Genomic DNA, 26,423 nt, shown 5'->3' with positions numbered 1-26,423 from the left:
CAGATAAAATGGGATAGAACATGGCTTTTATATCACATCCACCTTCCCAAGAGGCAGAATGAGCAGTCGGGTTCCTGCTTGCTGCACTAGAAATAACTCAGGGCATCTGCCCTGAGCCCCAGAACCCCCCGAGGGTCCCTGGGGCTGGAGACCTCTCCCTGGGGAGAAGGACCTTCATGGGCAAAGCCCCGCTCTCCTCTGCAGGCACCCGGCAACCCCATGGATAACATCTGGTTCTCAAGACGTGCAGAGCACTGCCGTAGCACTTTTTTCCAGCATTCTTCTAATGTGTAGTATTTTTTTGTGTGCCAAGTATGTCGGGGCCATAAATACTTTAACAAGCAGAAGATGTGCAGCAAGAGAAGTATGTCCTTTTGGCCGGCTCTTCCCCTTCCCTGCCAACCCTGCGAGACAGACCTGGGTCCCCCTTCCCTGATGGAGCTCGGCCAGCCTCCGAGGGATGTGCCACCCACCCCGGGGACAGCCTGGCCACCACCAGGGCTGGGAGCCCTCCATGGGTCCTCTTGGGTTTGCGTATTCCTTCTGAGATGGCTTTAAGGGTCTACCTTGGTCTGCTCATAGCTTCAACGTGATGGCAACATGTTTGGATTGGTGGTGTCAATATCTGGGTGTGTCGTTCTTCTGCTGGAGGAGCAAAGGCAGGAGGGACAGGGAGCATCCTCACACCATCCATGGTGTCACACACACACTTAATTCAGGCTCTTTCTCCTCCTTCAGGTTGACCTGAGTTTTCCTGCAGCATAGTCTCAGGCATCAGATTTTATGAAATAATTAATTTAATTGGAAGATCCAGCATCAAGGAGAGTCCAGGCTGGTGCCTCCAAAGAGAGGGACCTCAAGCAAAGGAATCCCTGGGCAAAGATTTCCTTGTGATCCCCCTCATGTGCCGTCCATGTGGCTCTGAGTCCAGTGGTGATTTTTGGTCTGGGGTCTTCTGTCATCTCACTGGGTTCTTTCCCCGTGTCTAGGCAGGCTCTTCCCTGGTTGATTTGCAGTTTACATCAAGGGTTGGAGCCTCCATATCTCCTGGTTTATGTTCCTTGTGCTCCTGCACTCACTGGCAGATCCTGGGGAACCGAAGAGTCCTGGGTTTGGGAGAAACATGTTGAAACCATCAGTGTGACACCGAACACTGCTGAAAGACCAAACCCAGCATGAACCCGCTGCTGGGAAAACACTGAGAAGAATGACGTTCTCCTGGCCTAAAGGCTTCAGCAAACCCAGCTACTCACGCCAAGTAAAGCCAAGCAAAAAGCACAAATCACACCAAATTATAATCCTGAGTAATTAATTTTACTTAAAACTTCATTTTTTATGCTAAACAATTAATATCCCTCACCAGATGAGCCTGCTTGGCCAGTGTTGCAGAGTGAGGCTGGGTGTCCATCCTGAAGGCCTTCAGCCTTCCTCCGTGGAAAGTCTTTGCTTAGCCCTTCAATCATCTGCCACCTTCATTAGTTTAAGCCCACTCAAGCCATGGAAGAGGGTTCATGCTGGTTCCTGTTTCTCCACGAGCACAGGAGCAGTGAGGAGTGGTGTCATGGATCCACAAATTTGACAGAGTTGGAAGGGACCTCTAGAGATCATCTAATCCAACTCCCCTGCCAAAGCAGGATTGCCCAGAGCACATCACTCAGGAACATCCAGGTGGGTCTTGAAGATCTCCACAGAAGGGGACTCCACACCCTCCCTGGGCAGCCTCTTCCAGTGCTTTGAGGCATTTTGCTGTGTGCTCCTACCTACATAGAGAGGTGTTTGAAGAAATTCTAGAGAACCGCACTCTGGTTGATGGTCATGAACTGAAGAGGGGCATCGTGGGGCAAACTCCACAACTTCAGAAGTTTCTAGAAAAATATTTTTGAAGAGATAGAAAATATTGGAGAAAAACCACGGAGAATCAAGTGATTCTTGACAAAATATGGATCCCACATCGCGTGAGAAACAATTTCCATCCAGTGAGTTGAAGATACGACCCTGGAGCTACACGTGTGGGAAACTTATAATGGATTTCCACCACCGTGGCTCAGTTTGGGTGGAGGCAGGCAAAGGGAAATGTGCTGCAGGCAAAGCATCCTTCTTTGCTTTCCTTTTTCTTCCAATAAATCAGGCAGTGTTCGGTGCGACTCCCCAGTGGTGATTTTTGGTCTGGGGTCTTCTGTCATCTCACTGGGTTCTTTCCCCGTGTCTAGGCAGGCTCTTCCCTGGTTGATTTGCAGTTTACATCAGGGGTTGGAGCCTCCATATCTCCTCGTTTACGTTCCTTGTGCTCCTGCACTCACTGGCAGATCCTGGGGAACCGAAGAGTCCTGGGTTTGGGAGAAACATGTTGAAACCATCAGTGTGACACCGAACACTGCTGAAAGACCAAACCCAGCATGAACCCGCTGCTGGGAAAACACTGAGAAGAATGACGTTCTCCTGGCCTAAAGGCTTCAGCAAACCCAGCTACTCACGCCAAGTAAAGCCAAGCAAAAAGCACAAATCACACCAAATTATAATCCTGAGTAATTAATTTTACTTAAAACTTCATTTTTTATGCTAAACAATTAATATCCCTCACCAGATGAGCCTGCTTGGCCAGTGTCGTAGAGCGAGGCTGGGTGTCCATCCTGCAGGCCTTCAGCCTTCCTCCGTGTGGTTCCAGGTCTTTGCTTAGCCCTTCAATCATCTGCCACCTTCATTAGTTTAAGCCCACTCAAGCCATGGAAGAGGGTTCATGCTGGTTCCCGTTTCTCCATGAGCACAGGAGGAGTTGAGGAGTGGTGTCATGGATCCACAGATTTGGGTGTCCATCCTGAAGGCCTTCAGCCTTCCTCCGTGGAAAGTCTTTGCTTAGCCCTTCAATCATCTGCCACCTTCATTAGTTTAAGCCCACTCAAGCCATGGAAGAGGGTTCATGCTGGTTCCTGTTTCTCCACGAGCACAGGAGCAGTGAGGAGTGGTGTCATGGATCGCTGTGTGCTCGTACCTACATAGAGAGGTGTTTGAAGAAATTCTGGAGAACCACACTCTGGTTGATAGTCATGAACTGAAGAGGGGCATCGTGGGGCAAATTCCACAACTTCAGAAGTTTCTGGAAAAATATTTTAGAAGAGATAGAAAATATTGGAGAAAAAACATGGAGAATCAACTGATTCTTGAAAAAATATGGATCCCACGTAGCGTGAGAAATAATATCCATCCGGTGAGTTGAAGATACGACCCTGGAGCTACACGTGTGGGAAACTTATAATGGATTTCCACCACCGTGGCTCAGTTTGGGTGGAGGCAGGCAAAGGGAAATGTGCTGCAGGCAAAGCATCCTTCTTTGCTTTCCTTTTTCTTCCAATAAATCAGGCAGTGTTCGGTGCGACTCCAAAAAGTTTTCTCCTTTGGATTAAAAAAAGCGAGGGGCAGGTCGCTGTGACGCAGGCTTTGCACAGTCACTGGGCTGAACACACCTTCAGCTAACACACAGGGTGAAAGGTAGCAGTGTTTTTGCCCTCAATCTGTGTTTTTAGAGGAGGCAGCCCCTTTTTTTTTTTTTTTCAATTTTATTTTTTGTATAAAAGCGTGTTTATATCGACTCCTTAAGAAGTTTAGACTGGAGGGCTGTCTCCAGCCACTGCCCCCCTCCCGTTTTGCCAAGTCCCACGTGTTTGTCTTGGCAGGATGCGGCGTCTGCTCGGCCGGGGCTGGGATATTAAATTGAGGGAACACAGACCTCTTGATGCTTTTCAATAGGGCTTCTATTTAGTTAGGGGCAGGACAGAGCTGTCAGCCACCTGCGATTGTCCAACAGGGAGACAGGGAGAAGGAAGAGGTGTAGGGGGAGAGCCCTGGAAAGGTTTTCCAATTTCATAGATAGAAGGTGAGAAGGAAGCATTTTTGGGGAGGCAGCAGCTTTGTGTTGGTTTGAGGGTTGAATCCTTTTGCTGCAGTTCTGGCTTGGTCAGTGTCGGTGGTAGGTGAAATAAATGATGATGGTAGGTGAGATAAATGGTGATGGTAGGGGAAATAAATGATGGTGCTCGCTGAACTCACTTGGGTCAGTGCAAGGAACTTCATTTTAACTTAACGCACGTGGAGAATCTCTTAAGAGATTTTTTTTATGAGCCAAACAAGCAATTTTTGGCCCAAAGTGAGAATAGATTCAGATATCCCTTGAGAGTCCCTTTCTCCAGAGATTTTCAAGACTTGCCTGGATGCAGTCCCGAGTAATGTGCTGTAGGCAATCCTACTTTGGCAGGGGAGTTGGACTAGATGGTTTCTTGAAGGTCCCTTCCAACTCCAACAATTCTATGATTCTGTGGTCCCCATCCTGACACGTAGGGATGCTGTGTGTACCGGAGTGTTGCATTTTTAAGGCATGTGTGGTGATTGGTTGGTTTAGTTACTGTGTAGGAAACCAGGGTGTTAGGAGCCCATCCTGGGTGCTCTTGGGAAATGCTGGTGGAAGGTGGAACTGGACTTGGGATACACAGTGTCCCTCTTTGGTATATAGCTTCTCTGTTGGTCTTCATGGGACAGAAGAACCTTAACTTCTCTTGGTCAGATAAAGCCCTCATGCTTTGGAGAATGGAAGAAAAAACCCAAGATTTGGAGCAATCTCCAGGAGGAGGGGATTAATTCCTTAGCATTTTTGCAAGCTTGGACGGTATGTCAATGTTGGTCTTGGTTCTTTGACATTCTGCTGCCGGTGTCCTACTTCTCTGCCTTTTCTTCAGAGAGATGTGTCTGAGGTCTCCATTGCTTCCACTGTCCCACTGGGAGAAGGGTTTGGAGCAGATGACGTTGCACTGGGTGAGGCAGGAGGGCTGGTACACCTTTTGTCAGGTGAAAGAAGAGTTGCCTTCTCTGTTGGTAAGGACAGATGTCAAGATGGTGGAGGAAGATCTTTCTAAGCAGGCTTCTTTCCTCTTGAACACAAGCTGCAGTCCTTTATAGCTGTCATACACACTCGTAGGACAGTGGAGTACGTAATTTCACAGACCTGGGTGTGTTGGGCCCTGCTCTCCTGCCCTTGGGTAGTCACAGTCCCTTTGCTCACACTCAGGTGACAATTGACCTGGGCAGTCACGGGCTCTGGGAGTCTCAGTGCGTGTCTTGCAGACAGAACCCATCACTCTGCTTGTCCACGTTGAGTGCAGTCATTGGATCTAGGTCTTATTCTTCAAATTCATCCTCCCAAGCATCTTCTGTCTCCTAAAACAGAGGTGTCTGTCTTGTGCAGGCACTTTTCCCTTTTCCCACTGAGTTTTTAGGTGTCCTTGGGATCCTTGGAAAGTGACTGTCGGACTTTTTCACACACATTTGCTTCCACGTGTGCCTTGCCAATAGCTGTTGTTGCCTTCTCATTTCTGTTTTCCATTGTCTTCTCATTTCTGCTTCCCTCCCAGGTAGAGTCCAGCCACACAGCTCGTTGGTAGGACTTGTATTTGACCCTTTACACTGCTGAGACATCCCAAGGTGGCACTTCCTTCTAAAGGGAATGTCATTTCATGGATGTTTCTTGGCGAAGGGTGATGAAAATGCTGGGAGGGCTGAAGCCCCTCTGCTGGGAGGCCAAGCCAAGAGAGTTGGGGGGTTCAGCCTGGAGAAGAGAAGGCTCTGGGGAGACCTTGGAGCCCCTTCCAGTCCCTCAAGGGGCTCCAGGAGAGATGGGGAGGGACTCTGGATCAGGGAGGGGAAGAACTTCTTGGGTGTGAGGGTGGTGAGAGCCTGGCCCAGGTTGCCCCGAGAAGCTGTGGCTGCCCCATCCCTGGAGGGGTTCAAGGGCAGGTTGGAGGGGGCTTGGAGCAACCTGGGCTGGTGGGAGGTGTCCCTGCCCAGGGCAGGGGGTGGCACTGCGGGGGCTTTAAGGTCCCTGAAGCATTCTATGGTTTTTTCATCCTTGGATCCCTGTGTTTGTTCCTGATTTTTTTTTCTTTTTCTTGCTCGTTTCTTACCAAGGACTATTACTGCAGCCCATCTCTGTACAGCCAGCCTCCTCCTGCTGAGCCAACTCCAGCCTGCTTACCAATCTGCTTCTGAGATTATCAACAGCCTCCTCCATTTAGAGATGAATGTAGAGCCTTGAACGTGGTGTTAAATTACAATTTTTGAAGCTTTTAATCTCCTCTATTTCAAATCTTTGCAGGAAAGTCACAGTATGTGGTATTTCCAAATCGCTCTAATTAGATACACAGATAAAAGGTGCCTGTAATACAAATGAAGATGCTCATGCAGGGGGACGTGGTGGAGCTCTATTGATCCCGTATCCCTTGCTGTGCACTAACCAATTACAGGTTGGATAACTGATTTTTTTTTGGGTGGTCAAATTTTGTGCCTTGGATACAGATAAAGCAGGACTGTTGTGTTCAGCAGGAGCAGTTACCACTTTGCTAGGAGCCTATATAACGCTTAGTTCAAGAAAACTCATCAAATAGGTGAATGTTTTGCTTTAGGATCCTGTGAGGGACTTGAACTCCCTGTATTCTGTGTCTTCATGGCTCCAACCTCCTGCACCAGGAGTATCTCATTCAGTGCATGCTCTTCGTGTCCAGTTTGTCAAAGACATGGATTAAATATCTAATCCAGATATTTCTATTTAATATTTATATATACAATATACGTACTAACTGCCAGAAAAGTATTTATGTGTTGCTCGCTGTCTGGGAGGGGAGAAAGGACAAAATACAAAAACAGCCCCCAAAATTCAGAGTTTTGAAGTCTGGAACAAGTCTGGCAATGAAGGAGTTGGTTAGAAAAGCCTGAATGGAGCAGAGAGGGCAGGAGGGGTGCGAGAAACAGGTAATCCTTGCAAGGGATGTTTGAGACCATAATGTTGTTTCTTCCTCAGCTAAGTAAGAAAGGCAGATATTAAACCACACGAGAGAGAGGGAGGAACCTTCTGTGAGCAGCCTACAAAGCCAGCCGGGGGACAGAACTGCTCCTGGTCCTTACCCTTCCCTCCCATCTGCCTGGGAGCAGCCAGGTCACAATTCACAAATATTTCGATATTGTATTTTTGATTTGCTTAAAGCAACCGTACCTGTTCAGTCCTCTCATTGTTCAAAGCTGGCTCGGGAGAAACAGCTGCTAATTAACGCCTCGGTTTCCCAGAGTATCATGTCAGCATTTTAAAAACTATTTCTTTGTAGTTCAAGGGCACTAAGGACACTTTAAAACCATAATTTATATTACTGCCTTCTCTGTGGTAGATTCATTACATCTTAGAAAAATGCAGGGGTTTCAAAACATGGATTCCAGCTGAAATACAATATTGTGAAGATAAGTGCATACATAGATAAAAATAATAGCAAAGCCACAAAAAAGTTGGGATGAAAACATTTTTTACTGAAAACGATTATTATTGGAAGGTTGGATCTCGATGATCTTTAAGGTCCCTTCCCACCCGAACCATTCTGTGATTATATTGTGCACTCCTCACTGCCTTCAAGTCAGTGGAGAACAGTTGAACCTGTAGGTATTTACCTATAATTCAGTGTCATTTCTACTTAAATGTATATGTTTTTAGTGATATGAGAAAGGGCAGCACAGAAACCCCTATGGGTGAGAGTAGGTGTGATCCTGGTGGTGGTGTCACCCTCCATGGGGGCATGGAAGGGCTCTGTGGGACCACCCGAACCTTTCAACAGTGTTGGGAAATGAAGCCTGGACCCTTCTGGTCTGGGAAGCCTGATGGCTTCTCCCACCACTCCCTGTGCTTCACCCCACCCTAGCTTTGTGACTTTGTGATTGAAACCAAAATCTTGCTGGTTTATGCCCTCCACGAGTGGGCTGTCTCTGACCACTGCTTGGTGGAAATTATTAATAGTGATGTTTTCTGATGAAGTTGTGGGTAAGAAGCATCGTTTGGGTCTCCTTGCTCCCGTAAGCACTGGTGGATCAGAGAGGTTGCCCAGAGAAGCTGTGGCTGCCCCATCCCTGGAGAGGTTCAAGGCCAGGCCAGAGGGGGCTTGGAGCAACCTGCTGTGGTGGGAGGTGTCCCTGCCCAGGGCAGGGGGTGGCACTGGGTGGGCTTTAAGGTCCCTTCCCACCCAAACCATTCTGTGATTCTATGATCAAGTCTGCTTGGAGCCATGCAGGCATGGGCCACAAGGACACCTTCTGCTGCCTAGAGCTGGTGGCGTTCCACAAGAGACAGGAGGTGGAAAGAGTAGGACGTGATTGATGAGTACAGCAGATAGAGGTCTCAGCACTTTAGAAAGAGAACTTTAGTCAAGCTTGTTTCATAAGCAGTTGGGCAAATGAGGTTTTTGTAGAGGGAGATGCATGAGAACAAGAAGTTTTCACCATGTCCAGTCTACCAGAGGACAGTAAGAAGGCAAAAAAACCCAGAACTTGGGGCAGAGGTGGGCAGTGGATACTGGCGTCAAAAGATGCCCCATCCCTAGAGGGGTTCAAGGCCAGGCTGGATGGGGCTTTGAGCAACCTGCTCTGGTGGGAGGTGTCCCAGCCCATGGCACAGGGGTTGGAACTCGATGATCTTTGAGGTCCCTTCCAACCCAAACCATTCTATGATTCTATGATAAGATGAGAGCGTTTCCTGACCTTCTTTCCTGGTACATGAGATCACAGGTAGGATGGGATATTCTATCATAGGTTGATTTTGTAAAATAAGTGCAGTGTAGACTGACAGCTCAAAGCGTTTCCTACTCCCCAGTAACGCCCGGTGGCAAGAGCTGGTGGCACTTGGCTCGATAATGGCCAGCAGTGTGACTAAACAAACCCCCTCACTCTCCCACATTCGAGGGTGGGCTTTTCAAAACACACCTGAGAGTTAAAACGACTTGCCCTTACGGCAAACCACGAGAAATGGGGCATTTAACTTCCTAAAATACTTTTGAAAATCCCACCCCTGGTGTTTACGCTGCAATTGCCGTTAAATGCGGCCATTCTTAATGGGCGCTCCACAGTTCTCCGTTGTGCTGCTGAATGAAGGCTTCTCTCCTCTCCCCAGCTCCTGCCACATGCATATTTATACAGAACCGTGTTCCCCCTTCAACGCTGTTGGTTTTGGCTCAGCCAGTGATTCCTTGGTTTAACCTGCCCTTGTCGGCTGTTCTCTCAGGTCTTTGTGTTTGTAATTCCCTGATTGTTGTCTGAGTCGTTTTGCATTTGGAAAAAAAATGAAATAATGCATTTTAGTGCATTATTACTATCTCCGGAGGCATATCAGCCTTCTCTTCTCCAGACTAAAAAGACCCAAGTCCCTCAGCCTCTCCTAAGGGAGGAGGCTGAGGGGGGATCTGATCAACACCTATAAATACTTAAAGGGTGGGTGTCAAGAGGATGGGGCCAGGCTTTTTTCAGTGGTGCCACCCAGAGAGGTGGTGGAGTCTCCATCTCTGGAGACATTCCAAACCCACCTGGACACATTCTTGTAGGACCTGCTGTGGGTGACCCTGCTCTGGCAGGAGGTTGGAGGAGATGGTCTCCAGAGGTCCCTTCCAACCCCATGTGATTCTGTGATTTTGTGATTTTTCCAGGTTTTGCTTTATCAGTGGATTGTCCAGGAAAGAGCGCGTGGTTTGGTGTCCTCTTGGAAGCCCTCCTAGGTGGGCTGCCCCTGCCAGGCCACTTCTGACCCTGCTCCCGGCTACCTTTTATTGGGAGCTCGGGCAGTACTGGTCCTGCATGGGTTCAATTCAGCGGAAGGGCTTTCCCTCCCTTTGCCACCCACCGTTACTTCTACACCGAGGAGGACAAGAGCTGGAGGGATGAAATGCATTAATGGTGGCCAGTCATGTAAAGACACTTACAGACATTTTTTACTATGAGGGTGGTGAGAGCCTGGCCCAGGTTGCCCAGGGAAGTTGTGGCTGCCCCATCCCTGGAGGGGTTCAAGGCCAGGCTGGATGGGGCTTGGAGCAACCTGGTGTGGTGGGAGGTGTCCCTGCCCAGGGCAGGGGGGTTGGAACTCGATGGTCTGTAAGGTCCCTTCCAACCCAAACCATTCTGATGGGCAGCGGCAGGGGGGGCACACGAGGTGATGAGCGGGTGGGTTCCCCCCACAGCACCCCTCAAAAACAGGATAAATGAGTCTCTAAAAAAGCCAAAAAGTGAATCCGCTTCCCCCCCGGTCGAAATGGGGCTGATAACAGAGTTTATTTCGAGCCACTCTGCCACAAAAGCTTCTTTTGGGGTGTTTTTTCTAGTTTTTGTCACATCCCCGTTGTTGTCCCATTTGAAGGATAACGAGGACAGTTCTAGATAAACTTCACCGTTTCAGACTGCGTCCTGCACTTGATGGAAAGTTTGGAGTGCTGTTAATTTAGAAGAAAAAGCAGTAAAATTAATAGCATTCCAAGATTTCAGACTCTGCTTTCCTGTGTTGCTCCATAAATGTGCTTTTGCGGAAAAAAAAAAAAAAAAAATTATTTTCCACTACATACTTCTTTCTTGAAAATCCACCGCAGTCTTTTCTCCAAGTCAGCCTTCAAAAATCTGCGCTCGAGACACCTGCTTGTGATACCCGCTGATGCCCCTCTTTCTCCATTCATTTGGAAAATTTCAGGCTCTTCTTATTGATGAATTTTTTTGGGGGGAGAGGGAATTCTGAAGGGAAAGCAAGCTGGATTCTGCATTCGTGCTTGCCCTGGAGGCTGTCAAAATGGGTCAGAACTGTCCCTGTTGGTTCTAAATCTCATTTTCTAATAAGAAAATCAGTATTTATAGAACTGTTGATGGAAGTCATTTACAACACCCTGTGTAGGATAACCCCACTATAGTGATTTTAACTCTTAGGTGTTAGTGCCAGACAGAGCATGTCAATACTTGTACTCTTTCCTGCAGTATCTCAAACGTGGGGGCAAATTAATTACTCCAAAGCATGTGGAACATATTCAGCTTCCCCCAGGTCTGCGGGAGGGGTTTGTTGCTCTCTGGGAAGCCCCTCTCCGTAAGGACCGGTTGGAAATCCAGCCCTTGAGCATCATTTGCAAATTCTGGAGAGCAATTGTTAGGTTTGTTTTTGGTGATGGGCACAAATCCCCTCCAAATCCTCTGAAATCGGTGGAGATAGTCGCCACCGTGAAGACTAAGGAAAGGTCGGAGGTGCTGCTCCTCTTAATGAGTAATTAGACTTTTAAAATATGTTTCTTTCTCGTATTAATTGGGCCGGGTTATCAGCCTCTGTGAAATGAGGAGGCTTTTGATGAGGCTTTTTGACTTTTTTTGTGTCTAGGGTGGACGCAGATGTACGGGCTGGAGCTGGGAAGGGAAGCTGAGCTTTGCTTTTGGGTAGACCCACTGCCAACAGGTTATTTAGCAAAAAATCTTCATGCCAAGACAGGTTCTACACCTATAACACACCAACTGTAGGGACGGAACTTCTTTTTGCTGAGAAAAATGGCAAGCAAATAATCTATTAACATGCAAAGGGGACTTGTTGGTTCCCAGAATAATGATGTGTATTGGCCACGGGAAAAACTGACTCGTGGTGCTCACCTGAGTTATTCCAGCCAAAAATCTCACTCATTGCTGCCACTCACAGAATGAAAGCAAAGGAAGGGTGTAGTGTTTAGATTTATATAATTTAGCCAATATTTGAAGAAATTCAGTAGCTGAATTCAGTGTAGATGTAAGAAAACACAGAGTGTGAGGAAGGCTTGTGGTGAAGTGTGGCTTGTGACATTTTGAACGTTTTATTGGCTGAATTCAGTGTAGATGTAAGAAAACACACAGAGTGTGTGGAAAGCTTGTGGTGAAGTGTGGCCTGTGACATTTTGAACGTTTTATTAAAATATTAGTTGTTGATACTCCGTGATACACCTTCACAGTTCTGTCTCCTTGTATCTGGCAAATTATCTAAGCTTGGGCTGTGATAATCTCCAGTTGTTGCAAAAAAAAAAATTAAAAAAAAAATATTCAAGAAACAAATGAATGTATCATTGCCATAAATGAGTTTGGTGGCACCCAAAGCTGGGGCGGTGCTGGGAAGGCCCTGGAGGAGTTTGCAAAACTCTCAGGTTTGTCTCATTTTGGGTTTGGTTTGGGGTTTTTTTTTTTGTGGTTCATGCTTTGTCTGTGTCTATGGTTGGTGTCAAAGTCAGAGCTGTAACCCCTGCCTCACGTGTACAGAAATCTCCAGTGGGGATGTTATTGACTGTGGTTTATATTCGGGTGCCGGCAGAGAAATTCTTCCTCCTGGAGCATGAATCTCTCTTACCTTAAATGGGATTTAAGGCAGGTGTGATGTCTCCATTAAAACTCCAGCGAGTTTAATTGTGATAATGACCAGGGTAAACCTGCCTTCAGGAACCTGCCCCGAGGCTTTTACAGGGGGAGGACATAACGAGAAAGGGGTTTGAAGGATTGTCCATATCTACGTAGTTACAGATGGAACAGAATGTGTTAAGTGGAAAAACCATGTGGCTTCTGCTGATTTCAATGAAGTAAAATGAGGGGCCTGAGCCCTTGGAATGACACTTGGACATGCTTTCTCTCTCCCTCACCAGGCTGGAATGATAAGAACCAATAAGGATGAGTACTTCATCGAGCCTTTGGAGAGAGGAAAGCAGATGGAGGAGGAGAAGGGAAGGATCCACATGGTGTACAGGCGCTCAGCTGCTGTGCAGCATCCCACCGACCTGCTCCCTGATGTCCACAGAGAAGGTACCGTACCCAGGGTTGGGTGTTGGCAAATCTGTTCCAGGTAACTCAGCCTACAGGAGCTTTTGAAAGAGACAGTTTTGTCTGAGCTGTTTGAAAAGGAAACGTTTAAATGTTTATTCCATCAGTCACACATGCAGCTTCTCTGCAAAGAGCATCACCTCTGCTTTCACCTGGCAGAGCAGAACTCGGCCACAAAGGGTTCTCATCAAGAAATGTTGCAAAATGCTTGTTTTTTCCTTCCTTAAACCAAAGGCAAAGTTTGTGCTGATTTAAGTGAAAACAAGTCTGAGCTCCAAGGAAGTTGGTAAGATATTGTGGGACGTGAGATTTAATAGAAATCCTAGTGTGACTTTAATGTTCTGACTTGTTATTAAGGCCTGCCTGTCCATACGACTTCGGCTTAAAGTTTGGGTCCTGTTTCTTCCTGAGAAATAGCTAAATTGTGCCAGTGACTGTTTTCCTCCTCCTATGGTTGCAATTAATGCTGTTTGAAGGCAGTTGCCTTGATTGGATGTATTTTGACTTATCTAAGGATTCCCCTCCATCTTGAAGAAAACCTGCTTGGCCCATCTGAGAGTAATTGTTCTGTGGTTTAATCCATTTGTTTGTACGTTTTCCCCCCCTTTCAATATTAAACAAATGCTTCCAAGCCAGTGTGTCACATAGTGAGTGCTGAGGGTTTTGACACCATGGGCTGGGGATGAGAGAGCAGCTCCCTTCCCCTTCCGTGCTCTGCCTTTTCTATAACATCTCTCAGCTTCTCAAATTCCTTTCTGTACTTTGTGTCCACATGTTCTTGGAGTACAAGAACCACCACATAGAATGCACAGAACGAGAAGGAGATGCAGATATTAACCAGAGAGGGATCAAGCAGTCCCTCGTTGCCAGTCCTCGTGGACTTACATTATTCGGTGTGTGTCCTTGGCGATGGACCTTCTGGGTCTGTTTCAGGGGATTCAGCATCTCTGTCCTCTACGATCTTCAGATGTGCTCACAGACTTTATTTGTGTGTGTTTTGAATCCATGGAATCCTTTGCAAACGTCAGGCAGCTGCTCCAAAGGGAAGGTCAGCAGGAGCATGGATGGCTGAGGCAAGCTATCCAGGGATTTATAAATTGCCGTTCATAATGTATGAAGATTAGTGAGACAATAAACACCCAAGTGATGAGTCCCACCTCGGAATCCTTAAATGTTGTTAGGGATTTGGTCAGTCCTTTCAGGGTCTTGATGTCTTCAGCATTTTCCCACCTTCTCTTGTTTGGTTGGAGGGAGCGCTTAAAGGCAGCAGCCACTTTTTTTTAACTTGCACCAAACTTTTTAGTGTCAAAACCATGTGTCTATACCTGATTTCTTGTTTATCAGGAAGTTCGGACCAAAAAGGCTTGTTTCTTATAGATGGCTTTATTCCATCCTTTGGCAGAGGGGATCTGTTTGTATAATGCTGGGGGTTGTTGGTTTAGCATTTGTCTGGAAGAGATGTAGGGTGTGTAATCTGTATTTCACCGTCTGGGCGGGTGGAACCGAGAACCAGAGAGGTGGGTGCACTTCTGTCAAAATGCTGTGGCTTCTGACAAAATTGCAGCTACTCTTGGTATCTTGAAGGGTTTCTTAAAATGTGTAAATGAGCTTTTTCTAGAGGTGAGGTCTTTAATTGTCAGGTGTGTCTAGAGATCTCCACTTGCCTGTGCGTTGTGAAAACTGAAGTCTTTCCCTTCTTTCGTGGTTTTCCAAAGAACAGAAGTTAGATGGAGGCTGGCAAATTTCTCCCCCTGGTTATTTTTCAACTGGAGTGATTGCTTTGCTTTTGGCCACCTCTCATTATCACTGACTGAGCCCATTTACTGAGTGCTCCCGATTGGGTAAAGCCTTATCTTTATTCTCCTATGATCCTTGTTCTATCAAGTAAATTGTAGTCCCGTCTGCTCCGCTGTTTGGTAGTTCCACCTTGGCTCAGATTAGGCACAACAAAGGGGTAAGTGATATTGGAACAGGTTGCCCAGAGAAGCTGTGGCTGCCCCATCCCTGGAGGGGTTCAAGGGCAGGTTGGAGGGGGCTTGGAGCAACCTGGGCTGGTGGGAGGTGTCCCTGCCCAGGGCAGGGGGTGGCACTGGGGGGGCTTTAAGGTCCCTTCCCACCCAAACCATTCCATGATTCTGTGATTGTCTTTATCCTTATGCCTTCAAGATGCTTTTTAAGATCCAAGAGTGACCCGGGTTAAAGCCCGTGGAGCCTGAGGAAAGGTTTGACCCATGTGATGGCTTAGCATTGCGGCTCGTCTAACTAAATAAACTCATTTTCACAGGAAATCTCTCTTACTCTTGACAGTTTAAGGTCTATACATGCATTTGAGTTCAGGAAATAGATCTGGCTATTACGCCACCGTGAAACAGTTTGTGGTGGTTGAGTCTTCTGCTACATAGAGATGCTTGAAAATCTTTCTTCATCTTCTCTGCTCCTGCTCCCCACCCCAGAGCGGAGCCCGGGCCGAGGGCAAATTCAGCTGCTTATTTAACCGACAAGAATCCAGTCTTTCAGTAACAGACTACAGAGGACTCAATGACCTAGATGTTAAGATTAAAAAGTACTTAAAATTGTTGTTGTTAGTGAAGTTGTTATAAAAATTGGGAAGTGTTGTGGGGTAGCCTTTCTCCACAGTGAAACAGGACATGCTGCTTTGTATTCTCTCTATAAGAAGTCAGTTTTATAAGGTACCATATAAGATACTTTATAAGATGCTATTGCTGTCCAAGTCTTTAGGAGTAGTATCCTAAGATACTATTGCTGTGAAAGTGTCCAAGTCCAGCTCTATGGAGGAAGCTTTCCATCTGACAGGACATCTGGTATTCCTGCGGGATTTTAGAACGTTTGGGAATTTGTTGGACATTTTTCAACCAGTGGGACAGACTGAGCGTAGGAGTTCTAAGTCAAAAAAACCATCTTAAGATCAGTGTTTTAGCAATGATCGCAATGCAGTGGAGCATTTACTGTATTCTCCTAGAATTAAGCACAGACACATCCGACGTGCCGATGCCTGTTGATGGTACCCGTGGCCTCTCCAGGGAATGGTGTTCTCATCGTTGCGTTGTGTAGAGGTTGGGTTCCTCAGCAGTGTCTTCATGAAACACTCGAGAATTCAGATGGGAAATCCCCCCTCGTTCATTTGAGTAAAGCTGTAGGATTACAAACCTCTAAACATTTATGGAGAGCCCTTGCTTTTCCTTCCCTCTGCACGTCTGTGCTGGGCAGCTTCTGCTTCTACACACATTGAAGCACTTACATAGTCTTTTTTTTAAGTATTTCTTTGTTTACCTCTTTCATTAAGCACAGAGAGGAGCCTCTCAAAGCACTTTGCAGAACATGGGAAGAAACGTGAATATTTCAGAAATAAAAGTGAAGTGCTAAGATAGCACATGGGTTTTTTTCCCTCCCCGTTTTATTTTCTTTTTTAATTTCTTTCTTTCATCATCTCTCAAGTTAAGGAGCTGGTAAAATATCCCAGAGGCTGAGCCTTGAAAGCGATGGTACAGATATCCTTTGAACTGCTGGGCCTCTTGTTCTTTTGTGGGTGTTTGCACCCAATTTAGGCTCCTTGAAGGAACCCTTCGTTAATTACTGCCTTTTTATACCTCACCCTTTTCAGTCATTCTGGGGTGAATATCATCTCTTGCATATGAATGGCCCTGAATGTTTGGTGGTTGGTTTATGCTTATAAAATGCCTGTGCTCTCACTGGGTGATATCAGGGAGACGTGGATAATTTTCCATGTTCCGACAGACCTGGGGCAGGAGTGGTTATTTGTGGTGGGTTAGTTCTCCTGGGCAGAGGAAGCTCTTCCTCTCTGCAGGGCTGGAGCCAAGGCCTCCCCCGGGAAGTCCCAGCTATTGAAAACCACTTAAACGTAGTAGGATGTGACACGTCAAGTGGATTTCTCCCCTGGGAAGAGAAAAGATTCTTGATGATTCTTCCTTGTGAGGAGCTGGGTCAGATGGGAGTCACGCAGAAAACCATGTGAAAACCAGGCAGCTCGTCGTGTTTAATGCAATCGTGACCTGGAACGAGAATGCTCTTACCAGGTTTTCTAAACACATCTACTGTCCTAATTTTTGTCTGACTTGGAGAGAATGATTGAGAATTTCTGTCTGTGCTCAGAAGTGAGGTGGGATCAACCATGATGAACCTGGTGGGAGAGTATGAAGGAAGCTTAGTGCAAGAGGCAGTGAGTTGGGACAGGCTGCTCGGACTGCAGAGGACCTTCTCACTAGGCTTGGTAGGAATAGGGAGAATTTCATAGAAGTTCTGAGCTACTGCAGCACACTTCTGTTTGTCTTGTGGTGGAGGAGAAACACAACCCAGAAATGCATTTATTGACAGTGGGGACTTGGCAGCCCAGCGATCCTAATTAATCTTTCCAACTTCAGAAAAGGTGATAGATACATGGAAGGAGGAGGAGGTGGTATTTCCACAGCCAACAGCTTCTGATGTCCATGAAAAGGGGGGAACTGCATTTGAGTGAAGACAGGTTGACACGTTTAACCTACCAAATGGTTATTGTTGGTCTGAAATGAGCAAGCTGCTTAGAGAAGAGCCTTGTTCTGAAGTGTGACTGCTTTGGCATTGTCCCTCTCTGGTACTGTCTCAAGGCCAGGTTGGATGGGGATCTGAGCAACCCGGTCTAGTGGGAGGCGTCCCTGCCCATGGCGAGGGGTGGAACTGGATGGGCTTTAAGATTCCTTCCAACCCAAACCATTCTGGGATATGAAGGCAGTTCACACAAGGCTCTACATTTTTTCGCAAAATATTCGGGGAAGTTGTTTTACTGTAGAAGTCACATGAAAAGCTCTGTGACTTGGTGTCCCCTGCTAGTGGGGACATACCTTGTGGGGCAGCGGTTTGCAGGATGTCACCAAGCACATGCATCTCCTATGGCTTTTGATGCTCCGTAGTGTCCCCCCTCTGGCATCGCAGGGTGCCCTGCCAGCGGTGGGAGCGTGGGTGCTCAGGGAGGTGGCCAGGAGAAGGGAGGAGAACAACTTCTGAGGGTTTTGTTAAAGACACTGAACGTTTGTTTTTAAGCATCTGGGATGAGCATCTGGTTTAGGTATGGTCTGGGAATCCTATCAGAGAGCAGGAGGATCTCTAGGGTTGTTGATGGGTGTAAATAGGCACAACGGTCTCCTGACGGCTTTTCCATATCGGGTTGCCCTGGGATGATATTCTGTGAGCTTGACTTCCCCGGTAACTTAAGTCCTGATCCTAAAGATGCCAAACATCTGGGCTTCTCATTTTAGCTGAGTGCTACAGGTACGCGCCATCGGTGTTCACGCCATGAGTCATATTCCCAAATAGCATCTGATAAAGAAAAAATACTTATTCTCAAGGGCAAAAAGCAACAAAGATCAAAAGACTCTGTATTGGGGGTGAAGGGCCTGGGGGACAGAGAGGGAAAGAGCTGTGCATACAAAGCTGAAAAAACTAGGAGAATGTATGGGGCTGTCATGTTAAAACATTATTTAAATCAATCTTTTAAGATCTTATCAGCAAAATAGCTTTTCACTTAGGAACGGAAAGAAATGCTATCCGGACGAGCCTGAGTTGGAGGGTTTTGAAAGTATAATGGTGATATCATTCTGTCTGGACGGGATGAAAAGAGTCTGTTCTCCTTTGTTCATAAGCTGACCAACATCCCCAAGATGTGTGATCATTAACCTTATTCCTTGAAAGCAGTCAAGAAACAACAGAAACAGGCAAAGAACTGTAGAGTTTAGGATCAAATTTGCACTCAGGAGGCCTCCTTTGCAAGTTCTACTGAATCAGGCTGAGGAGTGTGGTAAAATACAATCCAAATTGTATTTCTCAGAAACATAAAAGCCTGATCCAAGTCCCCGGGAGTCGGTGAGAAGACTCAGATTTACGTCAGTGGGCTGATGAGGCAGGTTTTGGATCATATTCTGCTCGAGCTGATCACAAAGAGTTCCATTTATCTTTTCCCCTGTTCATTCATTTATTATTTTTTTCCACGCACTTTTTTCTCATATGGAAATGACAACCAGCCTTAAGCTTGGAGGTTACACAGCATGTTAAAGTACTCCAGGTTTTCCTATTTCATCTTCCTCTTCACATCATAGTGTTTTTTAATTTTTTTTTAAAATGACAACCTATTCACCCGGAGACCACTTCAGATTAAAGTATTTTTGTAATTACTTCCTAACAGTGGGAAACAAGGAACAGGAGCCTTTATCTCCCAGCTTCCTTTCAGAATTTTCATTTTCCCTAAAGAACCCAAGTGCTTGTGTGGCCGATGGGGTTGCCATGGCGCTGGGTTTGAGCGTCTTTGTCCCAGGTGGGAAACATGTAGGAGGAAGAAATGATTTGGGAATTGCTCCTGGTTGCCTGGGAATGGAACCCGGGAACTGGAGGTAGAAGAATGGGAAGACTATTGCCTGCTTTGGGGACCTCCCTCAGCACTTCCCTGGGCACTTTTGGGTTTGTTAGAGACATGGTGCCAGGTGGTGTCTGAACTTGTTCTTGGAGGAATTTCTTATGACCTGTGTTTTGGTGGAGAGTGTTTTAGATACCACACAGAGCAACACACGAGTCTGTGCATCAGTAATTATGGGAAGGATGGAACTGATTTCTGTGGAGACATCATACACCACATTTTGGAACGTTCTTGTCCAGGTTGTGTTGGTGACGATAACCTAGTGTATGCACCCATCTAAAGACATCCTGCCTCTTTATCCAGAACCACTAGAGCTTTTCTTTTAAATTAGTCGTCTTCTATAAAATTGAAACTTAATAGGATTCATTGAATTTCTTGATTGAATATTGGTTTGTGGGGTTTAGATATTTTTTTTTCTCAGATAGCAGTTGCTTAATCAAAGGAAAGGCAGTCAACAAAGAACTTCTTAAACAGGAACAGCACATCATGGCATGATGGAAAATGAGTATCAGTGATGGATGTATTTACAGTACATAGGGAAAAAAGAGAAGGGATGTAAGGAGGAGGAGAAGTGGGAGGAAAAATAATGAGAAAACCATCAAGTACTTGTAGAAATGGAAGTAGATGAGTAATCTCTTTGAGTGCAATGGAATCACAACCCTCTCCAAGGGTTTGAGTGTTTGCACCAAGGACAAAAGTGTGCTCTCAGCCAGGTTAGCTATAACTGGATTTAACCTCCCTTGCTTGGGCATCAGTATCAGTCAGTACAACTGTGGAATTACTGATTACTGCAAACTACAACCACAAAGCTACATGTATTATGGGTTCCTACAGAGCCACTGTTGCCTTGGTCTCAACCAAGGAACCACTGGTTCACCGGTTCCTACAGAGCCACTGTTGCCTTGGTCTCAACCTAGAGTGCTCCTGGTGAACATGGCCCAGGATGTGTTTCCTCCGTGTGCTTTTGTACTGAGATCTGGCCTGAGATTTTGGACTGAGATTTGGCCCTCAAAGTTTGCAGCTGGGTTTGGCCCACTTGTCCTCAGGTGGAGTTTGGGATTCATCTTGTACTGGGAAAGTGTCTTTGGTTCACTATTTCCTTTCTCTGTTTTTTTAATGATATCTGTTCACCAGAGACGTACAGGGAGACCAGACAGTTGGGTATGGAGTTGGCTTAGTGAAGTGTTTTTCCTCCCATTTCAAGTCAACTCCATGTTGTGTATTTCCACTGATGTGCTGGGTGGTGCAATTAGCAATCGGTTCCCGGAGCTCAGTGATGAGTGCTGGTGTCTTCCTGTGTGCAGTTACTTACATCCAGCTTCAAAAAAATAAAACCAATCCAATTCTTCCCTTGGATGAACATCCAAAGTTTGTGACGTGAATGGAGAAAAATGGAAGTGCTTGTCTGTGTGCTGTGAATGAGATACTGTCTCCTGGGACATCTCTGGGTTCCCTTTGCACACCCGTCTGTGTGAGTCTCACGGCTCAATGTTCCATAGACTCAAAGCCTGGTAACTCCACAGTTGTGTTTTCAATATTTCCAAGGATGGAGATCCCACAACCTTTCTGAGCCTCTGTTCCAGTGTTTGATTCCCCTCATTATGGTATTTCCCCCCTCCTCCTCTCTAATTGGAATTTCCCTTGTTCCAGCTAATGTCCATTACCTCTCAGCCAGTAAAAACTTCTTGGTCATTAATCATCGCCGTGTCCAGAAATTGAGCAGGCAATGAGGGAGTTGGGTGATTCCTGGCAGATTCACTATCTAGCCCTGAGTTTTCACTATTTATTTGATAATTGCTCTATATTAAAAGTTGAGGTAATGCACAAAAAACGTTAGCAGGGACCCTAACTGGAGGTGTTGGACCACAGGGCTGAGAAGTGTAGGTGGCCAACAGGCGGAGAAGGTAATCTGTGATTGAACAGGAGGTCGGTGGCAGAGCTGGGAATAGAAATATGTTTGCTGCAAATACTTATATTTCATTTTAAAGGGAGTGGTAAGAGTTAGAAAGATGTATAGAAATTATATTCAACGTACATCCAAGAAATTCTATTAATGAATTGTGTCAGTGAGGCCATGATAACGAAGCTAAGGTTCAGAGCGATGGGGAGAGTCCCATCATGGGAGCCAGGTAATTATAAAATTAAATGTAAATAGAAGACCCATAATCTCTGCTGTACAGGCTTTATCCTGTTTGCTCTGAAATGTCTATAAGCAAAAGAAAACCCAGACTTCATAGCTGAGAAAAAGCTTGTAAATTCTTTCTTCTTCAAGAAAGACAGAAACTTGAGGAGGAATGGATCAAAAAGTGCTAGAAAGTGACTTATTCTCTCTGCCTGTGTCAGGGAGGTTGCGCTCACCTCCCAGCGATGGGAGCAGGGACATCCATCTGGTTAAGTCGTCTTCAGTTCTTGGCAATAACAAAGGAAAATGATTCTTAAATAAAACCGAGGATAAAGGCTCGATTCCAACCGCAGGCACCCAGCGCCAGAGTAGTAAAACACACAGAAATCTGTACGAAGGGAAAATTGCAAAAATGGAGAGAGATCAGTACATGCAACTTGCAGCCATTCCAAGGCTTATACTGTTTCCCAATAAAAACACCTTATGGCCCAAAATTACATAGGAAGAAGGGAAGGGTAACGTCAATAGAGGTAAACAATAACTGTCAGAAGTGATGGAAAGCATCGTAGAGCTGGGCTCCGTATGAGGGATGAGAAGTAGCTCATTCCTGCTGCCCAGTTCAATAAGAAAGATGTGTGAGATGGATAAAAGGGCTTTGAAGTTGGCTAGGTGGGGAGCAGAAGGAGTGGGGTGGTGGTACCCAGTGATGAGAGATAGATCTTCGAGCCCCTTCCAGTCCCTCAAGGAGCTCCAGGAAAGCTGGGGAGGGACTCTGGATGAGGGAGGGGAGCCCTAGGAGGAGGGGGCAGGGTTGGACACGGAAAGAGGGGAGATGGAGCTGAGATGTGGGGAAGAACTTGTTTGGTGTGAGGGTGGTGAGAGCCTGGCCCAGGTTGGCCAGAGAAGCTGTTGCTTCTCTGGAGGGGTTTAAGGGCAAGTTGGAGGGGGCTTGGAGCAACCTGGGCTGGTGGGAGGTGTCCCTGCCCAGGGCAGGGGTTGGCACTGGGTGGGCTTTAAGGTCCCTTCCTACCCAAACCAGTCTGTAATGCCTTCTGCAGGCTCTGGCCAGCCTCTGCCCTTCCCCAGCCCCCACGGAGGACCTGCCAGCACAGTCCTTCTTGGAGAAAAAAAATGGTAATTGGAAGCAGAAGAGCTGCCTTATCAAGATGAATTTATGTGAATTAGAGGTCAGGAACACGAGGAAATGAATCCTCCCACAGCTTGCGGGGGCTGATGCTTGTTTATGTGTTTTACATGCGCATCATACAAATCTAGTTCTGAAATGTCATACTATGAAAGCACCAAGAGACTCTCTCACCCAAAGAAAAGATCCTTTTAAAATTAGTCTGTGGTCTACAGCTGACTTTTTTTAACCTATCTCTTGGATGGGAAAATGAATTAAAATATAGCAGTTTGTATCATAATAGGAAGTGGTAATTTTCATACCATGTGGCTGTAGCTGGACTTTCTTCCTCTGAATTTTATGCTGTTTTGGCATTTTTCCCCATTGTGAGACCCCGGGTTTTAATGGGTCTGTTGCTCCGTGTGTTCTTAGGAAGATTTTAAAACTCAGGAATAGGTAAGAATCCAAACCAAGGGGGGAACGAGACAACTTAATTCAGTTTATATCTTTGAAAATTTATGGATACGATGTCATCAGCCCTGTTTTAGGGTAGAGGAGGAGGAAAACTTATCTTGTTTGTCTTCAGTGGGATGACAGAGTATTGGGCAACTCAAGCTGATAGGAAGGCGTCCGGAAATGACGAATGTGAGAACATCATCCTCACGGTTAATTCTGCTCCCAGTGGACCCCAGTTTCTTCAGATCCATTTCTGGGTTACAGAAGTGCATAAATCTTTCCAAAACGCCACAGTAAAACACCGCAGAGTAACAGCATGGCCCAGCTGTTGTTTGCTATGAAAACAGTGGATTTTTTTTTGTTTTCTTTTTTTTCGCCAGAATGCCTTGCCTAATAATTCTTTCGAGTATTCTAATTACATGGGATAAGATCGTCAAGATAGTTAGGATTCTGGAGGTTATTAAAAGGCACACGAGTCTGAGTCTGCAGTTTGAGTTGGAAAAGAGTGAATTGCTATCTAAGGGCAGCTGGCTCCTGCCGCCGTGACGGGGAGAAGTGACCTGCAGGAAATCTGGGTTAGACTCGGTCAAATACCCTGTGGTTTGGGAAGAAAACCCAGGGAGCGATGAAGAGCTTTGCTGGCTTGTACCTTCAGGAGGAGCCAAGGAAAGCTTTTCGTTTGTGCGTCTTCCCTTGCGGGGCGACTGGCAGTGCCTTTTTTTTTAGGCATTCCCTGGATAAGTATGAGGACGTGTCTGGAGGAGAGACATGGGGAACAGGTCAGGTGCCTCTCTGGTGTCTCCATCCGAGTCTTAACACTCCACCCAGATAACAAGAAGTTAGTGTGAGACACATGTGCCAGAGCTGGTTTATCCCAGACCAGGATGCAGTAGCTAAATGAATCATAAGTCTAATGAAGGGAGAGTTGACACAAGGTTTTCAGTCCTTGCCTTTCCCTAAGTCAAGGAAAAATGGCTGTGTGTGGCTCAGCAGGCCTTTCTCATACATGTTAGGAAAAATGGCTGTGTGTGGCTCAGCAGGCGTTTCTCATACATGTTGGGGTCCACAGGAGGGATGGGGAGGGACTCTGGATGAGGGAGGGGAGCCCTAGGAGGAGGGGGAAGGGTTTGACCCTGCAAGAGGGGAGATGGAGCTGAGCTGTGGGGAAGAACTTGTTTGGTGTGAGGGTGGTGAGAGCCTGGCCCAGGTTGGCCAGAGAAGCTGTGGCTGCCCCATCCCTGGAGGGGTTCAAGGGCAGGTTGGAGGGGGCTTGGAGCAACCTGGGCTGGTGGGAGGTGTCCCTGCCCAGGGCAGGGGATGGAACTCGATGATCTTTAAGATCCCTTCCCACCCAAACCATTCTATGATTTGCTTGTGTGGAATCTTGGCTTAGAGCTGTAGGTGAAAGCTCTCCTTTCTTTTTCTAATGGCAAAGAACTCTGTCCATCAGGTGGCAAGAAATGGTAAGATTTTCTCCTTCTCCCATGTTTCTTCATGGGCTACCTAACTGTGGACCTGGGCCCCTGGAGAAAGTTGGATTCCTGCACTCACACGCTCCATGGAGGACAGGAGATGTTGGGGGTTGAGCACAGAGTGGGCTCAGGGCTGGAATGAGGGACGGGTGATGTCCTGCTGGTCCAGCTCAATATTGGTACTGGTCTGAGGGCAGAGGGAGGTGTAAGGACTGGGATATGCTTCTCTGATGTTCTGTTGTCTCAGGGCTATGCTGGGATAGACACATTGCCAAAAAGATCTTAAAAATACCTAGTAAAGGCTACTGGTAGCCTGGGAATCATAGAGTGGCAAAGTTAAAAGGGCTATAACTTGCCACAGTCCTGTGTTAATGAAATTGTATTGCCCAATTAAATGCATTGGTTCAAATTAGTGTCACCTGTATATAGAAAAGTTCAGGAAAAATGGGAAGTTCTTTGGGAAAAAGGCAAGGAGCCGTCCCCGAGAAGCCAGTTTATAGAAGCAGCTTGAGTCAATGACATAGCTGCAACTGTATTGAAATGTGTTAGAAGTTTACGTTGTTAAGAAATGGTTTTGTCCAATAGGGAAAGAATTTTCGTGAAAGGTTTTTGTTGATTTCAACAAGATTTTTTGTTGAAAAAATTGTAAAGGTAACAATTTCATTTTATTGAGAACTTGAGAACTGATGATTTTCACAACAGTTGAAAACACACCCTAAATACCTCTTTCAAATCACGTCTAACTTACCTTTCTTATAATAGAGAATGCATTTAGTCTTTTCGGAGAACTGATGATTTTCACAACAGTTGAAAACAAACCTAAATCACGTCTGCCTTATCTTTCTTATAATAGAGGATGCATTTAGTCTTTTCGGGTTTTTTGATTTATTTTTCACTTAGGTCTTGGACTTCCAGCTAGAAATGAGCATCTCTTGCTTCCGGGAGTTAAATGTCATTCACTTGATTTTCTCCAGATTGTAAAAAAAGTCTCTGTTGCTCAATTTACACACATGGCCCCGTTCGCATGGAAGCAGCGATGTTCCTCGGCTGCTCCGCATTCCAGCTGTCAGATGGAGTACACTTGTTCATTTTCCTGACGCTATATCACTCTCACATCTTGTTTTCTCCTGATAAGTTACCTATTTTAGGTTTCCTTTATTATTCACCAAAGCTCATTTTGCCATAGTGCTGGAAAATCCAGCTGGTGCTTCTAGAGTGAGAGTGATTTGAACTGTATCTGTTGCTTTGATTTGGCCTGTGGCACAAGCTGTTTTGAAAATCCCTGAAAAATCTCTTACAATGAGAGGGAAACTCGTTATTCTCTGTGGCTTGTGAGGAAAATACAATTAATATCTTGTAACTAATAGCATCACCGATTTTGTTGATTTTTAGCGAAGGCCCTGGTTTTCTTTTTTAGATCTGTGATAGCAACAGAAATCCAGTTCACGAAATAATATATTACCACCTTCTTTTTTTTTTATTTAAATTTTTAACCAACACTCAGTATCCAGGAGCCATACAATTCATTTCAATAACTCCTGTAAATAGTTAGTCCTTAGCAGTCCTTCCAACAGCACTGCCCTGTAGCTGGGTTCTGCTGAGGTTCTTCCACAGCCAAATCAATGGCCTTTTTATCACTAATCGCGAGTGAATTTGCAAACAGACCCATCTGAGTCTGTGCTTTGGTATTTTAATGGTATTTCTCAGTTTGCGTTCACAGGGCTGCTTCTTGATTTATTTCAAGTCCTTTTTCTTAATCAGTTTGCAGGGTTTTCCCTGCCAAGAATAAGTAACAAAATATTTTCATGACTTCCAGCACTTCAAAGGTTCCAAGTTTCTGATGCCCAGAACATTTACTACTAGGAGAAAAAAGAAGTCTTCCTTTAGTTAACTGTCGCTCTTTAATAGGGAACACAGGGTGAGATAAAGCAATTAAAAGAATCTGGTATGTGAGTGACCAGCAGTTGGGTTCACGTAATGCCACGCGATGGTTTGCTGGCTGATTATATGCTGACTTAATTGGACAAAGGCTGATGAAGTTCTGACCTCCGCAGATCTGCTTCGTTTGCTTTTTTTTTTTTTTTTTTTTTTTTTCTCCAACTTTTTTTTTTTTTTTTTTTTCACAGAAGATTTTTTCGAAAGTAGAAAATGTCATTGTCAACTACCTTTACAACTTAAGTCCATTTTTAG

The 26,423-nt window shown here is 45.8% G+C and overlaps 1 protein-coding gene across 1 annotated transcript in view; it reads left to right on the top strand.

Annotated features, from left to right (window-relative positions):
- Window positions 1-26,423, top strand: part of ADAMTS3 (ADAM metallopeptidase with thrombospondin type 1 motif 3) — a 122,615-nt gene that overhangs the window by 28,823 nt on the left and 67,369 nt on the right. Inside the window, exon 4 of the mRNA XM_014938333.1 lies at window positions 12,465-12,621. Within this exon, the coding sequence (XP_014793819.1) occupies window positions 12,465-12,621 (157 nt within the window). The remainder of the gene's footprint in view (window positions 1-12,464; window positions 12,622-26,423) is intronic.

The sequence above is a fragment of the Calidris pugnax genome, unplaced genomic scaffold (assembly GCF_001431845.1).
Source record: "Calidris pugnax isolate Ruff unplaced genomic scaffold, ASM143184v1 scaffold72, whole genome shotgun sequence".
Lineage (NCBI taxonomy): Eukaryota > Metazoa > Chordata > Aves > Charadriiformes > Scolopacidae > Calidris > Calidris pugnax.
Note: the sequence above shows the minus strand (reverse complement) of the source record. Positions and strands in the feature narration are given on the sequence as shown.